General features: G+C 37.9%; 1 protein-coding gene across 2 annotated transcripts; it reads right to left on the reverse strand.

Annotated features, from left to right (window-relative positions):
* Nucleotides 1-6,220: 6,220 nt before the first annotated feature.
* On the reverse strand, nt 6,221-13,180 carry LOC118822477 (urokinase plasminogen activator surface receptor-like). Of its 2 annotated transcripts, none has more exons than XM_036591552.1 (7): nt 13,102-13,180; nt 12,582-12,683; nt 11,616-11,723; nt 10,799-10,906; nt 10,256-10,369; nt 9,757-9,846; nt 6,221-6,602 (listed from the first exon to the last, which is right to left on the reverse strand). In XM_036591552.1, the coding sequence occupies exons 1-7, from the start codon at nt 13,148-13,150 to the stop codon at nt 6,430-6,432; spliced, it is 744 nt and encodes a 247-aa protein (XP_036447445.1). In that variant the 5' UTR covers nt 13,151-13,180; the 3' UTR covers nt 6,221-6,429. The 2 variants fall into 2 exon arrangements, with proteins under 2 accessions (XP_036447445.1, XP_036447444.1); XM_036591551.1 differs by having other exon boundaries at nt 9,757-9,864.
* Nucleotides 13,181-18,001: the final 4,821 nt, after the last annotated feature.

Genomic DNA, 18,001 nt, shown 5'->3' on the forward strand with positions numbered 1-18,001 from the left:
TGATGAAGAGATAACAAGGCTGTGGAAGCAGAAATACAGATAGCCCCTGACTATTACAAAAAAAGTTCCTCACTGGATTTAAGGTATTTTACTCTCTCTGGTGTACAATATTATCAGAAAATTCAGGGAGTCTGGAAAAATCTCTGTGCATAATAATCAAGGTAAAAATCCTAGTGCAGTGCCCATTAGCTTCGATCTCTCAGAGGGCACTGCATAAAAAACTGGAGGGCTTCTGTGAAGGATATCACCACATGAGCTCAGTAATACTTTGACAAACTATTGTCAATAAATGCAGTTCATCACTGCATCCACAAACTCAAGTTAAGGCTGTACTATGCACAGTGGAAGTCATATGTCAACAATGGTCAGAAACACTGCTGACTTCTCTGGGCACAAGATCATTTAAAATAGACTAAAGCTCAGTGGAAACGTGTATTGTGGCCAGACGAGTCAACCTTTCAAGTTGTTTATAGAAATAATGGATCTTGTGTTCTCCAGGTCAAATAAAAAATTGATCATCCAGATCGTAAAGCATTGTCTGTCATGGTATGGGGTGGGGGTGGGGGAGTATAAGTGGGTAAATCGCACATATATGAATAAATGCACCATTAATGCTGAGCGATATATCCACATTTTGGAGCAACACATGCTGCCTTTTAGATGCCGTCTTTCTCAGGGGCGTTCATGTTTATTTCAACATGACAACACCAAGATATATTTTGCACATGTTACAACAGCATGGCTGCAAAATAAGAGAGTGCAGGTTCTTGACTGTCCTGCCTGTGTCCTATTGAAAACACGTGTATGATTGCAAAACAGAAAACTTGTATACTTGAAGAATGCCAACAAATTCCATCATTAAAATGGATCAGTTGGTGTCTTCGGTTATATGTTTATTAAGTGTTTGGTAAAAAGAAACATGCTCACAGTGGTAAACATACTCTTTTCACAACTTTTGGGAATATGTTGTATATTTACAAAACAAACAATAAAGTTCATAAAGTAAAACATGAAGTATCATGTTTTTGTACTGTTTTAAATTGAATACAGGTCAAACAGTATTTACTAAGCATTGGGTTTGTAGTAGAGCTGAGTTTTTTCTTTTCTTGATTTATTTATTTTTTATTTTTAGCAGTTTTTGTAAATAAAAGTGTAGAATATGATTTTCACCATACACACATGACTGCTATGGGAGTTTGTCCAGTTTTTGAGCAAAATATGTTTTTTAAATCTTTATGTAGAATGAATCATCATGTGCTATTAGATTTAGGCTATTCAAAAACAGTTTATTTAAAGGTTCACAAGCCTTTTCAACATTCTGACATAAACTATTTTTAGGGCATTTTCTGTATCCTTAGAGACTCTCATTTTACATGTGTGTACAATGTGTTTCTGACAAAAATATACACTAAGTGGCCACTTCCTTAAGTACACTTCCCCTTTTCTACACTGTCTTTCCATTTCATTACCTGCACTTACCATATATGTGCATTTTGTACTTCTATAATTACAGACTGTAGTCCATCTGTTTCTCCGCATACTTTGTTAGCCCCCTTTTACTCTGTTCATCAATGATCAGGACCCCCACAGGACATGATGCACAAGACCATTTACTATCAGCAGAATGTAGTTAAATGTGTCTGACATGAGAGTTCTTTCCTGTCTGTGTAGGTCGGTGGTCTGTCTGTAGATGTAGAAGAACATGAAGCCACATAATGTACATTAAGTGGAAACAGGGAGGGAGGTATCTGACATTAAACATTTAAAAAATGTTGGCATTAGTATAACCGTTAAAATGAAATCTTACCTGTTTAGAGGATAATACATCCGTTTTAGGGTTAGTTCAAAACGCACCCGATTTGAGGTTAGTACTACCGTTAATAGGAAGATGCACCTGTTTTGGGGATAATACACTCTTTTTGGGGTTAGTACAACCGTTGAAAAAAAAAAATGCACCTGTCTTAAAATGAAAGCGCACCCATTTGAGGATAATAAACCCGTTTTGGGCCTAGTACCTGTCTTAAAATGAAAGCGCACCCATTTGAGGATAATAAACTCGTTTTGGGCCTAGTACCTGTCTTAAAATGAAAGCGCACCCATTTGAGGATAATAAACCCATTTTGGGGTCAGTACAACCCATGCACCCATTTTCAGGAAATTGACCCATTTTGGGGTTAGTATAACAGTTAAGTGGACCTGATTTGGGGGTAGAACCATTATAAGGAAAATGCATTCGTTTTGGGGATAGTACAACGATTAAAATGAAAGCGCAGCCATTTTGAAGATAATGCACCCATTTTGGGGTTAGTACAGCTGTTAAAAATGAAAGTATACCCATTTTGGGGATAATACACCCTTTTTGGGGTTAGTGCAATCGTTTTGGTATTAGTACAACCGTTAAAATGAAATCTTACCTGTTTAGAGGATAATACATCCGTTTTAGGGTTAGTTCAAAACGCACCCTGATTTGAGGTTAGTACTACCGTTAAAAGGAAGATGCACCTTTTTTTGGGTTAGTACAACCGCTAAAAATTAAAGTACACCTGTTTTGAGTAACACACCTGTTTTGGGGTTTATGCAACCGTTAAAAAGATAATGCACCTGTTTTGGGGTTGGTATAATGATTAAGAGGAAAGTGCACCTGATTTGGGGGTAGTACAACCATTAAAAAGAAAATGCACCTGTTTTGAGGTTAGTACAACTGTTAAAAGGAAAGTGCACCTGTTTTGAGGATAACGCACTCATTTTGGGGTTAGTACAACCGTTAAAAGGAAAATGAACCCTTTTTGGGCATAGTACAACTGTTAAAATGAAAGCACACCAGTTTTCAGGATAATACACATGTCTTGGGGTTAGTACAACTGTTAAAAAGAAAACCCAACAGTTTTGGTGTTATCACAACTGTTAGAAAAACAATGCACCCCTTTTGATGAAATTTCACCCGTTTAGTGGAAAGTGCACTTTTTTAGGGGTAAATGCAGAGGTTTTGAATTGTACAGTACTGTACAAAACTGTCAATTCTTAAGATAGCATATGTCTGTGTTGTGATTGTCAATAGTGAAAAATATTTCCCTTTAAAAGTGAATGTTCAAAAGGCTGATATTTTGCATTGTTTAGTGCTGATGATAATTTTCATCAGTCTGAGCTTAAATTCCCACTAACACTCTGCACAACATCACAGCTACACAGTGAAGGCTAATATTTTCTGGCAGCAGCTTCTCAAAGATTAATGTAACATTCTGAAAAAGGAAAATCTCTGCACTGCAAAACAACAGCTGTGAAGTATGTTTACGAATACTTCAACTGTACCTTGACAATCAATAAAAAATAAAACAGTATTTTTATTATGAATAAATGTTTAGCTAATAATAACCAACAATTTATCTGCTAAGTGTCCTTTTCCTTCTTCTCCCTCCTGGTTAAGTGAATATGTTTGCTATCAATTTAAAAATGTAGTTCTGAAATTAAAGGGCACATATCCTAGATTTCTATGGCATTTTATCTTTGCCCTTGAGGTCCTCGTATGACATTTGTGTGGTTTTATGCATCAAAAAACAATTGTAACGCATTTTTAAACCTGTCTTTATCTCTCACAGTTAAATAGGCCGTTTTTGTTACTGTGTCTTTAAGACTGATATATGTAAATGAGCTCTGTTCTGATTGGTTGATCTGTATTGAGCCTCATTAAAAAGCAGTCCGGGCTGAAACACTACTTATAACTTTAGTGTGAATGGTCAGAGCTAAACTGCTCCAGGCTGAATAGGCAGTTATATGGAAATGGATTGTTTCTCCTGACATCACAGAAACACTGAACTCAGAATGGGCTATTTCTGCATAAATGGACTGGGAAGTGTCCAGTACATCGTATATACAGTTGTACTACTTTTGCCATCTTGTCTAATTTTTTAGTGCAGCCTTTTAGACCTGTAGCCTAATATGCAACACCTGTTTAGGTAACAGTTCACCCATTCAGAGAAAAGTGCACCCGTTTCGAACAAAACATGCACCCGTTTAGAGGATAGTACATCCATTTAGAAGAGAGTGTGCCCATTTAGAGGAAAGTGCACCTGTTTAAAAGAAAAAGTGCACCCATTTAGAGAACAGCGCACCTGTTTAGAGGAAAATATATCCATTTAGAAAAAAGTGCACCTGCTTAGAGAATGGTGCACAGAGAGAAACTTGTTCATGCATTTGTTACAAGCAGAGTTGATTACCGTTTCTCTGCAACCATGTAAGGCATAGTACACCCATTTAGAGGACAGCATAAACGTTAAAAGGAAAGTGCACCCATTCAGAGAATAGTACACCCATTTAGGGGAAAGTGTGCCTGTTTACAGCATAGTACAACCAGGTGAACAAGGTAAATGCACCCATTTAGAGGATAGTACACCCATTTAGGGGAACATGCACCCATTTTGTGTACAGGACACCCGTTTAGAGGACAATGCACCTGATTAAAGGATAGTACACCTATTTTGGGGTTTGTACAACCGTTAAAGGGAAAATGCATCTATTCTGAGGTTAGTACAATGGGTAAAATGAAAGTGCACCTGTTTTGAGGATAATACACCCTTTTTGGGGTTAGTACAACCGTTGAAAAGAAAATGCACCTGTTTTGGGTTAGTACAACCGTTAAGAAGAAAATGCACCTGTTTTGATGAAATTTCACCTGTTTAGTGGAAAGTGCACTTTTTTTTTAGGGGAAAATGCAGGAGTTTAGAAGGAAGAGCACACCTTTCGGGGAAAGTTCACCCATTTTGAGGACAGTACAACCATTTAGAGAATAGTGCACTCGTTTATGGAGGAAAGCTAAAATGCTGGTACATTATATTTTTTTTCAAAGAGCAGATCTCCATCTACAATAATGCTGTGAAAATCGACCCAGTTCCTACATCATTCTTTAAGATGCTTTTTGATTGTGGTCACAATGGTGTTTTAGATATTGTAATTTATTCTCTGTCCATAGATGTTTTTCCAGACACTTTTGAAACTGCTGTGGTGAAGCCTCTGCTAAAAAAAGTAGCATTGGTCATTCTGTACTAAATAATTCTAGTTAAGCCTGAAGAACAGCCCTAGAAAATGTTGTTTTCAAACAAATACATGCATATTTAATATCAAACAAGTTATATGAGAAATTTCAGATTTTCCTTCTAACCATGGCACTGAGACAGCATTGGTTCGCATTGTGAATGACCTCAGCCTCAGTGCTGATGCACAAAATCCTTCTTTAATTGTTTTATTAGATCTTAGTGCAACTTTTGATGCTGTTAAACACAAGATTATAAATTGTAATCCAACATCTTGAATGCTGGGTCGGCCTCTCAGGCCGAGTTTAGAATGGTATAAATCATATCTAAGTAATAGAGAGTTTAGGGTTTTAATGGGTAATGGTTCATAAAAATAATGTGCCATTTTTTGTGGAGTCCCTCTAGGTTCAGTTTTAGGGCCTTTGTTTTTGTCTTTGTACATGCTACCTCTAGGTCATGTCACTGGGAAACATAATAACAATTTTCATGGCTATGCTGATGATGCCCAGTTATACCTTTCCTCTCTTTCTGATAATCAAGACTCTGAGACAGACTGACCAGCTGTGATATTTCTCAGTGGATGTCAAAAATTTTCTAGGACGAAATCACAAAAAAATGCAAATACTGATCATTGGTACAAAAACTGAGAGAAAGTTGCTTTATGGGAAACTTGGTTCTTTAGCTTCATATACCAAACCTGAAGTAGGAAACAGGGGTGTGATCTTAGACTCTGAGCATTGTTTTGTCCTGCATGTAAACACAATCACTAAAATAATTTAATATCATTTGAGGAATACAGTTATAACATCAGTTCAATGTTTAAATACCTCACTCCGCATGCCAAGGCTGCAGTATTTGACGAGGCTATGAGTATTTCTTCCTTAGGTTTTCATTTAGCCCTTTCCTTAAGCTAACAATGATGTGAATGCAAGCTGTGTGAAAAATGACAAGGCGACTCGCCAAACTCCTCTGTAGAGAAGGTGTTCGCAGAACTAGCACACACAAACTAAAACCCTAAGAGCTTCAACATCTACTCGACTGAACATAAGGAAAAATGTTTTCTTTTAAAATGAAAAACCAAAGTAAGGAAAGTGAAGCTACTAGTTTCCCGCGCTAATTAAATGAAATTTCTGAGGAGTGAATTCTCCTCATTATTCATTTCTAAGGCCACATAAAACTACATTACACCCCTCTTGGTCTTCATGTTTTTTATTGATATGCAAAAGTTACAGAAGTTACAGTACAATCTATTCTAATCTATAACATTTATCACATATTATCTGAAAGTAAAGCTGAGACATTAAATGTAGGAAGATTATGTAATTGTTTCCAGACAGTATATTTACAATATTTCTGTTACTCCAATAAGAGATGAATCACTGAGAGAGAAGCAGCAGAGAGTTCAGATGAAGAGGATGGACGAGATCAGAGGAACCAGCATGATGAGGAGACTCAGCTTAACCCCCTCAGCACTGTTACACAGATCATGGTCACAGCACACACTGCCTGTTTTATCGCACTCAGTCTTGGTTGAACATCCCTTTTCAGTATGAGCCAGTACCATATATTTTGTTGCTGAGAGAGAGAGAGAGAGAGAGAGAGAGAGAGAGAGAGAGAGAGAGAGAGAGAGAGAGACAGTTTGCCATTCAAACCCATTACTACATTATTACTGTTTCATCTATATGATAGCCCACTTATGACTGCTGAGAAAATTTAAGGAAAATGCGAAGAAATTCTGTATATCTACTAGAAACAATATTCTTTGGTTTAGATTGTTTTTTTGAGCTCCCTGAGAAAAACCCATCTCTGTCAATGTATATCATAAAACAAAAATGACAATTGTTAAAAAATGGCCTGTAATGTGTTTTGGAATAAAACTATTCATATCATCATTAAGGACTCATTGTCTATTGATTCCCTGTTACAGTCAGGTGCTGCAGTCACACAAAATGGTGTAAAATAATTTTGTAACATTGTCATATTTATGCAATATTTTGGAAACATTTTAGCGTCTTTGAGCTTGTGAAAAGCGCTACATAAGTACAATGTATTATTATTATTATTATTATTATTATTATTATTAGTCCTTTTTCCTTTAAGAAAAAACACAAGTTTCATGTGAACACCTCACATTTTTTACATTTAAAAAGTGTTACCACATGTGAAAAAATGTGATCACTTGTCAAAATTTTATCACATCTGAAAACATATTCACATATGGAAAATGTATGATTACATCTGAACAGTGTTATCACATCTGGAATCTTGTGATCACATGCTGTTTCACGTGTAATCACACATTGTTCACAGGTGTTTCCTTGTAAGTGTTATGTTTTTAGACATTTCACATGTGAAATATATGTAATTTTCTGTAAGGGTGTTTTTCTCACTAATGTTTCCATCAGAATTTTTTATTACAGTACAGTTGTTGCTTTTGAAGATAATGGCTGTATTTTATGATGTTTCTGAAAAAAGTAACCTAAAGCTCATTGCAACATGACATTTAACATTTACTGTGTTAATAATATTGAATATTTACTGGCATTTTCTGATGAATTAAACACAGGCAGACATATGGGAATGTGAGCTCTTAAATTTGTTTAATTCAGAAATGATCCAATCTCTGCTTCAACTTAGTGTCACAGAATTTATTGTGACTCTGGGCAGACAAAGAGTCAGGCGAAGGAGTCCAGGGTCCAGGGTGACTGTAACTTGAGACAGTTCCCCTTCCTGTAGAGCAGGTTGTACAGACACACTCACATGTCACGGCGTGAGTCATTTGCCCATTTCTGCAAAGTGCTTGCCTGACCCTGATGGCCCCTGGTGAGCTGGTGCACTGTATGGAAATGGTGGCCAAGCTCCTCAGCATATTCCACTCTGGTAACGCTGTCTTCCTCTGACCCCAGTGGGCTCCGAAACCACATCAAGGCCGAACATAAGAAGAGCAGGACTAAGCTCAGATGATCCCAGGGGCAATCGAGGTGATGCTCATGAGTGATGATAGCCAACTGAGCAGCGAGCATTCATTAAAACGCTCCATGAGACCATTACTTTGAGGGTGGAGCGGTGTGGTCCAAGTCTTTCAGATACCCAGTTGGCTTCAAACCTCAGCCATGACCACCAACTCAAAGTTGCACCTCTGGTCACTGTGTCCTCTGTTATGGCAAAGCGGCACAAGAACCGCTCTACCAGCCACTCTGTCAGGACAGCATATGACAGCATATGCCGCAGCAGAGAGATTGTTGAGCCTGTGTTGATGAGTGCGGTGAGCTATTCTCCATTAATGCTGCATTCTATCGGAAGCCCACAGAGGCAGCTGCTCTCTCCATTAGAGGCAGCAATGCTAAGGATTACTCTCTCATGGAGCTGCCCATTCTTGTTTCCTGCTGGCATTCGTGTGTGCGATGTCCCTTTTTTCCATACTACCAACACACTATCCACTCCTATCTACAGCCACTTGCTCAGGGGGCGATTCACACGCCGCCCCCCTTTCAGGCTTTTCATTGCAGTGTTACTTGAGTGCTTTGAAGCCCTGTTGATGAGGATGAGCTTGGAGGCTTTAATGAGCCACATGTGCCACCGCAGCTCTTTGGATAGTGATGTGTTCAGAAAATACTCTAACACCAACTTCTTCTGAACCATTCTAGTGCTTAACTCTGTTTCCAACATACACTTGTCTACATCCTTTTTTTTCTCAGTTTGTCTGGAAGCAGCTTTCTGATGGACAGCACTGCCAGCATCTGCAGCCCACCGCTGGAAAGCCGTGGTCAGTGCTGCAAGGGATTGCCATGCTGCTCCACCAACAAGTCCACAAGAGTCTGGACTGCTTTCCCCCCATGGCCAAGCACAGCTGGATCGTAGTGTCCACCTCTCCCCAGCCACAAAGCTGAACAACCATCTGCAGCTGCATTGCATGCAGCTCCCACGGTCTTTCCTCAGTAATATGTGCTGGCTCTGCTCTACTAGCATGTATTACCAGAGAAAGACCATGGGATGTGTTTCAGTTTTTTTTCTTTTTCACCGGCTTGCTTGCCGCTTTTCTCATTGGCCGCTGCACTGCTCCTCTCGTCCTCTCCACTATCAGCTTCTCTTCCACTGGCTAATCTTCTTCTTCGCCTTCCGCCGTGGAATTGTTTCATCTGCTGCTCAAGCTCTTGTATTTCAGTGGCAAAATCCCTCTTCTGAGCACCAAAGTGATGCTGACCAGACCAAGAGTCAGGTGAAGCCATTTTCTCTGCTCCAAGCTTTTCTTTTTATTGAACACTAGTATAAATCAAACATGAACACTCCTCTCCCTAGGTAGAGGTCACCACCAACTAAAGGCTTCATGTCACCATTGACCCCACCCCCCCACAGATGCAAAACACCCACCAAACAATATCCCAGAAACAACATAACCCACACAACCACATAACTAATGAACTTTAAAATGAACAACATTATAGTCCTTTCGCTAGTGGCAGACCACCACAATATGTTTTCAGACATGCTTTAATATTGAAACTGTTTTGGAAATCTGATGCTATATTTTAAACCTGATCCCATGAAGAACTTGTAGGAATAACATTAGTCCTAGTGATTTCCTTTCGAAGTCATGCAAGTATAGACTTAAACTTCATTGCTCAAAAATTTTCCAAATTCAAATTGGCTACAACACAAAAAACAGCTGTGAGACTGTGAGTATGTGAGTGTGGCAGAGTCTAAGATGAGATTGAGCTTTATTTCTTACTGGTTTTGGTAAAGCATCGACCTTCAGGTGAAGGACAAGTGACAGGTTGATGAGCACATATCAGTCCCTCACACTTGTAACACTTCAGAGCTGTAGGAGCCAGTAAATCTACAAAGATAAGCAAACAAACAAAAACAAACAAACAAACAAAAAAAAATTACCCAACACACAACAATGAAATATATATAAAGTTACACTACAAATAAAATACACATGCACAATATTAGTAAAAGTTATAAGGTAAAACTAAAATTCCTGATGATGCAATATCATCTGTATAGACTGAGGTCACCATCCAGACGTGGCAACTTTACATTTATTTATTTATTTATTATTATTATTATTATTATTTTTTACAATCAGACTAAATGGCAATCTGAATATTACAAGACAATGTTTTAAAACTCTGTTCAAATGTTTTAAGACAACTGAGGAAATTTGGCATGCCAACCAAAATTCTCAGTAACTTCTACAGGTGTACAATCAAGAGTGTCCTTACTTTTATCACTGTTACACAGATCAGTGTCACAGCACGTTGCCTGTTCTCTATCTTCGTAACACTTAGCCTTGGTTGAACATCCTTGTAGCATATGTTGCCTGCCCATATAGTCCACTGACAAAGAGAGGGAGAGACAGAAGGGGTTAAGAAAGCCAAAGAAAGCAGAGCTGAAATCCATTTGCAGATATTCATTGAATATTGCCGCACTAAAAAAGCTGAATCGGAATTCACTTAATTCAAATGGAATAAAATATATTGACCTGTTGTTATAAAATATTTGTCTAATATATTCATGTTGAAGTGATGTACACATATACATCATGTAAATTTAATGCATCAATAGTGTACACACCATTTGTGTTTGAAACCTGATCTCATCAAGAACTTGTAGAAATAACTTCAGTTCTAGTGATTTCTCTTTGAAGTCACACAAATGTAGACTTTACTGCTCATAATATTTCACTCGAATTGGCTACAACAAACAGCTGTGATTGTGAATAGTGTGCTGTAGAGTCTTAGATGAGATTGAGCTTTATTTCTTACAGGTTGCAGAAAAGCAGCGATCTGCATACATTGGACACTCCACAGGTTTACGATCACAATTCATCCCCAAACACTTGTAACACTTCAGAGCTGTAGGAGGCTGTAAATCTACACAGACAAACAAACAAGCAAAAAAAAACAATGAACACATGGAAGGTAAAATGTTTCACACTTCGCTTTACCAACCACACTGAAATCAAATATAGATGAAGTTACAATACACAATAAAATACACATGCACGGCATACTGAAAACTGAGTGGAAAAAGTACTGAAAATCCCTACTCAAGAAAAACTACAGTAACAGTAAGTACAAGTAAAAGTATTAATTAAGTATTAAATAGTAAATTACTCAAGTAAGAGTAAATATGTTATTTATTGGAAAACTGCTTGAGTAACTGAGTTATTTTTTTTTTTTGTATCTCTAAATCCTTAATTTTAAAAGTCTATATAGAGTCAAAATAACAGGTAGGATAATGAATTAATAATATAACAGCAGCCCTACTGCCCACTGGCTGAAGAAATGATTCACATTCACAGATCCAGTGCTGATTATCCAGCGCTGGTATTTTGTATTTTTACTTTATTTGACAGTTAAACAGACTCAGATATAAATAAAGATGAACACAACCAGAGAGAGAGAGAGAGAGAGAGAGAGAGAGAGAGAGAGAGAGAGAGAGAGAAACCAGAGCTAAAATAAAAAATTCTGCTGATGTTGAGGTTACAGTCCAGATGTGGCAACTTTACATTTTGTTTTTTACAATGAGATTAAACGATAATCTGAATATTACAGGAGAACACTTTTATAACACTCTCACCTTTGTTACACAGATCAGTGTCACAGCATGTTGCCGTTCTCCCTGCTTGATCACAGTCATCCTTGGTTGCACATCCTTTCACTGTATATGGTGAACCCATCGTTCCAACTGAGAGAGAGAAAGAGAAAAAGAGAAAAAGAGAAAAGAAAGGAGGGGTAAAGAACGTTACAGAGCTGAAAACCATTCACAGACATTCATAGAACATTGAAACACTGAAAAAGCTGAATCTGAATTTACTCCATTCAGATGGAATCCTACATGAATAAAATACACTGACATGCCAAAAGTCATGGGACAGAAACTAGTATCATGCAGGCCACATCATTCTCTCCAGAACGCTCCTCAAACCTGGACAACTTGGACCCGATGGCACACTGCATTATCCTGGTGGAATATCCCATCGCTGTAGGGGTACGTGAAGTCCACACTAATGTTTCCCTTAGAAGTTTAATTACAGTATAGTTGTTGATATTTTGAAGATCGTGCCTGTATTTTATTGTGATATGTCTGAAACAAGTAGTATATTTTTAATAATTCTGATGATGCTGGTAAAATGCTAATATATTATTATGAAGCTGTTTCGGCATATTTTTATGGAGCTGTGTTAGTAATGAGTATTTACTGATGTTTTCCTGATGAATTACAAATAGGCAGATGTTTGGAGAAGTGAGCTCTTAAATTTGATTAATTCAGAGATGATTCAGCCTCTACTTCAGCTCAGTATCATACAATACGTTTTCAGACAGCTCAATATTGAAACTGTTTTGGAAAGTTGATGCTGCATTTTAAACCTGATCGCATCAAAAGAAATCAGCTCTAGTGATTTCCTTTTGATTTCATACAAATATAGATATAAGCTTTACTGCTCACAACTTTTCACATAAATGAGTTACAACAAACAAACAGCTGTGAGACTGTGAGTTGTGTGCTGTAGAGTCTTAGACGAGGTTGAGCTTTATTTCTTACCGTAGATGCAGCGATCTTTATATCTAGAACACACCACAGGTCTATGATAACATGTTGGCCCGTCACACTCGTAACACCTCAGAGCTGCAGAACCCTGTAAAGCTTCACAGATAAAAAACAAACAATGAAATGTGAATCTAAACAAATGAAATAGAAATAAGCACATGTTCTGCTAGCCTCTTCACAGGATCACAAACAGTGAAAAAAGTTAACCAAAAATAAAGTATTAAAAATAACATTTAGTTTTTATTCTGAAATTATTCACAGTGCTAAAATAAAATGAGCTCTTTAAAAGTGAATGTGCAAAAGGCTAATGATATTTTGCATCGTTTAGTACTGATAATGAGTTTTGGTTGTCTGAGGCTTACATTCCCACTAACACTCTGCACATTGCAACTATTTAATGTAGATTTAAAATAGAATAAATATAGTTGATATATAAGAAGATACAACAGTCTGAAAAAGAAAATTCTCTGCATTTAAACATATAGGCATACCATGTGATATTAAGTACTAGTACCTTCTGAAAAAAGCATGTAGACGAGCATCAGAGTGACCAGCATCTTCATTGTTGGTGAGTTAGAGAAGTTGAGAGTGTGATGGAGAGATGAGAGTGAACTTCATCTATATAGAGTTCTGAGAAGGTGTGGCTTTGAGGGTATTGTTCCTGTTTACAGCTCTCCACTGTTACAGCACCACCTGCCCCCTTTAGTCTCGTGGTTTTAAAGCCACAATTTTAAACATCTTTCATGAAAGAACATGCTGATACTTAGGGCATATGCTGTTGAAGTGATCCTGTAATGAAGCTTGGATCTTTTTTTTAAATAGAATACTTTGTTTAAGAATATATTTCTAACACATAGGAATAATAGCAGTTCTTTGGCTTTTTTTTCTCTGTCAGGCATGTGACATTGTCCTTGAGAAGGGTGCTGCCCATCTCCAAACTAGCCTAACAGACATTGTGACTGGCTGCACTGTAAACTTAGATTAGTTGACAATATTCTCCTTTTACAAGTCCTGCTAATGCTTGAATTACTTAGGTTAACTTGAATCAAATACTCTTCCTTGTGTAGCGTATTGGCATCAATTAAAACAAATCCATTACATTAAATCAACTGTTTTGTACAGTAACAAATAAATGGCTCAGATAAGACTAAAATCAGCCATTGCTGAGGACTCTAATAGTTTAATGCATGTTTGCCATTCTGTAGCATTCATGGTGATCGGCACAAAACCAGCATTGTGAGCAAACAAAAACATGTAGTACATCCAAACTTCACATTTAACATGAAAATATGCTATGACACAAAAATAACATTTTACAAAGAGAATTACATTTATAAATGACAAAAATAAGAAGTAATTAACAGAAACCAACAAAATCACTAAGAATGCTTTGAAGACATTTGAGCACAGGTCTGTAGGATTTACACAAATTAACTGATCTTAATTACATACATACATACATCATCTAAACCGCTTATCCTTCTGGGTCGCGGTGGGGTGCTGGAGCCTATCCCAGCTGTCATTGGGCGGAAGGCAGGATACACCCTGGACAGGTCGCCAGTCCATCGAAGGGCAGACAGACATACACAGTCACACACACACACTCACACCTAGGGGCAATTCAGCATGTCCAATCAGCCTGACTGCATGTTTTTGGACTGTGGGAGGAAACCGGAGTACCCGGAGGAAACCCACGCAGACACGGGGAGAACAGGCAAACTCCACACAGAAATGACCCTGGTCGCCCAGCCAGGAATCGAACCCAGGCCATTCTTGCTGTGAGCCATCAGCGCTACCCACTGCGCCACCGTGCCGCTGATCTTAATTAGATTTACCTAAAGATTAGACAAGGAATTGTATGTGTTAGAAGATTTGTATTGGTCATTTTAACAAATTAGTAAAGTAAATCCAGTTGTTATGTTTTACAGTTTGTGGTACAGGACTTGGAACTGGGTATTTCCATCATCATATAACCGAGAACCGCCAAGGCCTCGGGCCTGACTGAGAGTGACTTTTGCTGATGTCATTAAGAGGGGCACCGTTTTGCAATCACACAGGGTCATCAACGCTGAAAAACAAGATGTTAATTTGACACTGCCTCATGGCCTATGTGCATTAATGTCATCCAATGTTTTGATACGCCTTAATGACCAATCACAGAGATAATGATAGTATTGATTAAAATATAGCAAATCAGAAATGATGTATTCGACTAAGTTTGACGAACGTATAATTTGACCAAGTCTTTATTAGATGGGGAAGACAACTGCAGGTACTCTCACCCCCTCCTCCCTCTCTCCCTACTCGGAGTTTTAGTCTTTCTTTATTTTTATCCGTTCTTTAGTTTATGATTACTATCTATTTTACGTTTAAAATTCAATGTGTTTTCTTCTCTTTTTAGTTTTTGGGGTATATCGCATCACAGAAATTATGAATAGATGTTTTCATACTTTTCTATTTTTTTTTTTTAATTTCACTCATGCTGTGGTAAATTACCCAACACTGTTATCCAGAGTTATTTGCATTTTTGTCCTGTTATTTGCAGTTATTTATATGTCACAGAGGTAGACCAGTGTAGTGTTAGAGCAGAGAGAAAGTCTTTCCCAAAGACTTGTATAGTGTGACATGCTTGACCAGAATCCAGGGCTGCGACATGGAAGGAACAGTGTTTTCCCCTACACTATACCAACTACTACACTATACCAACCACACTACAATCAAATGTAGATGAAGTCCCACCACATCATTAAATACATTTACACAACATTAGCTGACAACATATGCTCTATATTCATTTTATTCTTGGCTGGAAGTATTTATCTTCTTTACATGTGAGTGGTGCTACTAGGATGCCATTATGCAATATCAATTGGTTAAGGAATCTGTAATAAATGACTTCAAAGCCACTTAATGGTAGAGCCGACTCTTGACAAATAGACAAAAGACAATAACACAAAGACAAGACGTGCACAGAGAGTAAATTCAGAGTATGTGCAAGGTCAGAGGCAGAGGTAGAATTTGAAGAGCAAACTATAGTAAGTAATACATATGTATATGTCTTGAGCGAATTAGCGCTCAGGTGTTTTATAAGTGTGCATTAATTGGAAGTGTACAGTATGTTAAGGTAAACTAGGTCAGGTGTGCAAAGATAGTAAGTATTTTCTAAAATACAAGTACAGCAAATATTGTAAACAGTGTTACGCAGCATCACAGTTGTTATGTTCATAAGGTGTACAGTGCAGCTAAATAAGCATTAGCAGCTTAACGCAAAGTATACAGTTTACAGCATAAATGTTCAAATATAGACAGATCAAGTTAAAAGTGCAATGTGTGTACAGTCCCATGAGCTAGTGGAGCTCAGTGTGATATGTTCAGAAGACTGGGAGGGTCAAGGATGGGTCAGTAACAGTTGTATTGTGTGTATTCATGTTCTGGTTGGTGTTGCTGAGTTCCCTATGTGAGCATAAAAGCATGGCACCGGCTAAAAAATAACAACACAATTTTAGTGGTACATGGAGGCAGGGGGGGTAGTGCTGTAAGCCTCCTTGATATTTGTGTAGACATGATCCAGCGTGTTTTCCCCTTGTGTCAAACAGGAGATGTGCTGATGGAACTTGGAGAGCACTGTTTTGAGATCAATCTGGTGGACATCCCTGATGATGAGTACAGCTTCTGGATGCCGAGACTGCTGCTTGCTAATAGCATTAGCTAGTGTAGTTACAGCCATGACAATAACCACAGTAAATTATCAAGGAAGGTAAAAGGGCCTACATCTTACCATCATGAGCAACATATCAAGAGAGCAGGAGCGTTCAACAACAGCTGAGCTGGTGCACCATTGGTTGTTCACAAACATACACAGTACACCGCCCTTTGTTTTAAGCGATTTGGTCAGGTGTTTTAAGTGATTTGGTCGCAGCTCCTGTAGTATGATAGCCCAATCTGGTAGGCTGCTATGAAGCCAGGTTTCAGTAAAAATAAAAACACAACAGTGCCTGGTTTGGAGATCTGTCATGAGCCTGAGTCTAGCTTCTGAGTTTATACTGCTTGTTTTGTTCATCTTTTTTTTCAAGTGATCAGACATTTGCAAGTCGTAGGTTTAGAAGTGGTATTCTGGTTAGCTTTGCTAGCCTTGCCTGTACACCAACTCACCTGACCCGCTTTTGCTTATGCTCACAAGCCCGTTGACAGCATCTTCCAGTCTGAGGCAAGACTGTAGTTGACTCTAGGCCTCTGGGGCAAACAATGGGCAGAATAAGATTGAAATCAGGGGCTGATGTTAAGTCCTTACACCGTATCCTGATGTCCAGTAATGTTTCCTGGTCTTAGACAATCATTGACTTGCACGTTCTGGGCAAACAGTATGTGAAACATACACAACACACGAATTATAGGCAAAACCTACATGTCAGTGGGAGAGGTAGCCCAGCTGTTGCCGTCTCCAGGTGCTGTTGGAAGTCTATGTATGTAACATCAGAACATGAGTCCAGTACTGATACACTGATACTAAGCTTATCACTAATGAAAATGTCCACTACTGAAGAAATTGGTCAGTTTGATCATCTCTCAAAAGAGCTCAGTAACACTGAATTAAATATATTATTCTTCATGTTGATTTATCATTGAACTCAGACTTTAGCAGGAGATTCAGTGTTTCTAAAGAAATAGTGGCAGCACTTAGGTGCCACTACGAGCCCAAAGGTGTATTACACACTTCTATAACCTGAGAATAGCTCAACAAGTTCCTGTAGTTAATGAATAATAAGACATAGTATGTAATAAGTCTTGGATTTTAAGAGATTAATAGTACAAACTTTGCACATACGTAGTACCGGTGAGTACAGAAGTACTTGCACAGACTTTAATTTGAAATAAGTAGTCTTTACAAAGCTGTTACACATTGAAAGTGTAACTTTATACATATTTACACAGCAAATGTTTCCCTCTTAGAACATTTTACGTAGTGTACACATTACCATAAAAGCTGTAGACCAGATCTAGGTTAAAAAACAATGATATAAAGTAAGTACTGTCTGTACTGTAGTGTGAAATATGGACAGATGAAGCAAAAACAACACACAGGCAAAAAGGCAAAAATAGAAATGTATTATACTAATACAGGTTAACCAGTGAAACAAGACTTTTGATAAAGAGAAAATCTACATAATATACAAGAATATAACAAATAATCAAACTTAATGTTGCCTTTTCAAAGTGTAACTTGGGGTTTTTGTATTCTGAAAACATTCTGAATACTTGTGTTCCGTTACCTGCAACATACATGCCATTAACATATTTTTCAAGTGAAAAAAACTTGATTGATTCAGCAGAGACTAACTTTTGAGACTTCTTAAGCTGTCTAAAACACAGTTTCTCATCTTTGCATGTGTTTTAAACACTGGAATGTTTTGAGC

This window comes from Colossoma macropomum, unplaced genomic scaffold, assembly GCF_904425465.1.
Source record: "Colossoma macropomum unplaced genomic scaffold, Colossoma_macropomum, whole genome shotgun sequence".
Classification (NCBI taxonomy): domain Eukaryota; kingdom Metazoa; phylum Chordata; class Actinopteri; order Characiformes; family Serrasalmidae; genus Colossoma; species Colossoma macropomum.

Excerpts from the sequence above, each read along its gene's own strand:
- LOC118822477 (XM_036591551.1), bottom strand. The coding sequence starts at position 13,150 with ATGAAGATGCTGGTCACTCTGATGCTCGTCTACATGCTTTTTTCAGAA. Across the intron at positions 11,724-12,581 it reads TAAAGATCGCTGCATCTACG|TTGGAACGATGGGTTCACCA; the intron begins GTAAGAAATAAA and ends TCTCTCTCTCAG. Across the intron at positions 10,907-11,615 it reads CACTGATCTGTGTAACAAAG|ATTTACAGCCTCCTACAGCT; the intron begins GTGAGAGTGTTA and ends TTGTCTGTGTAG.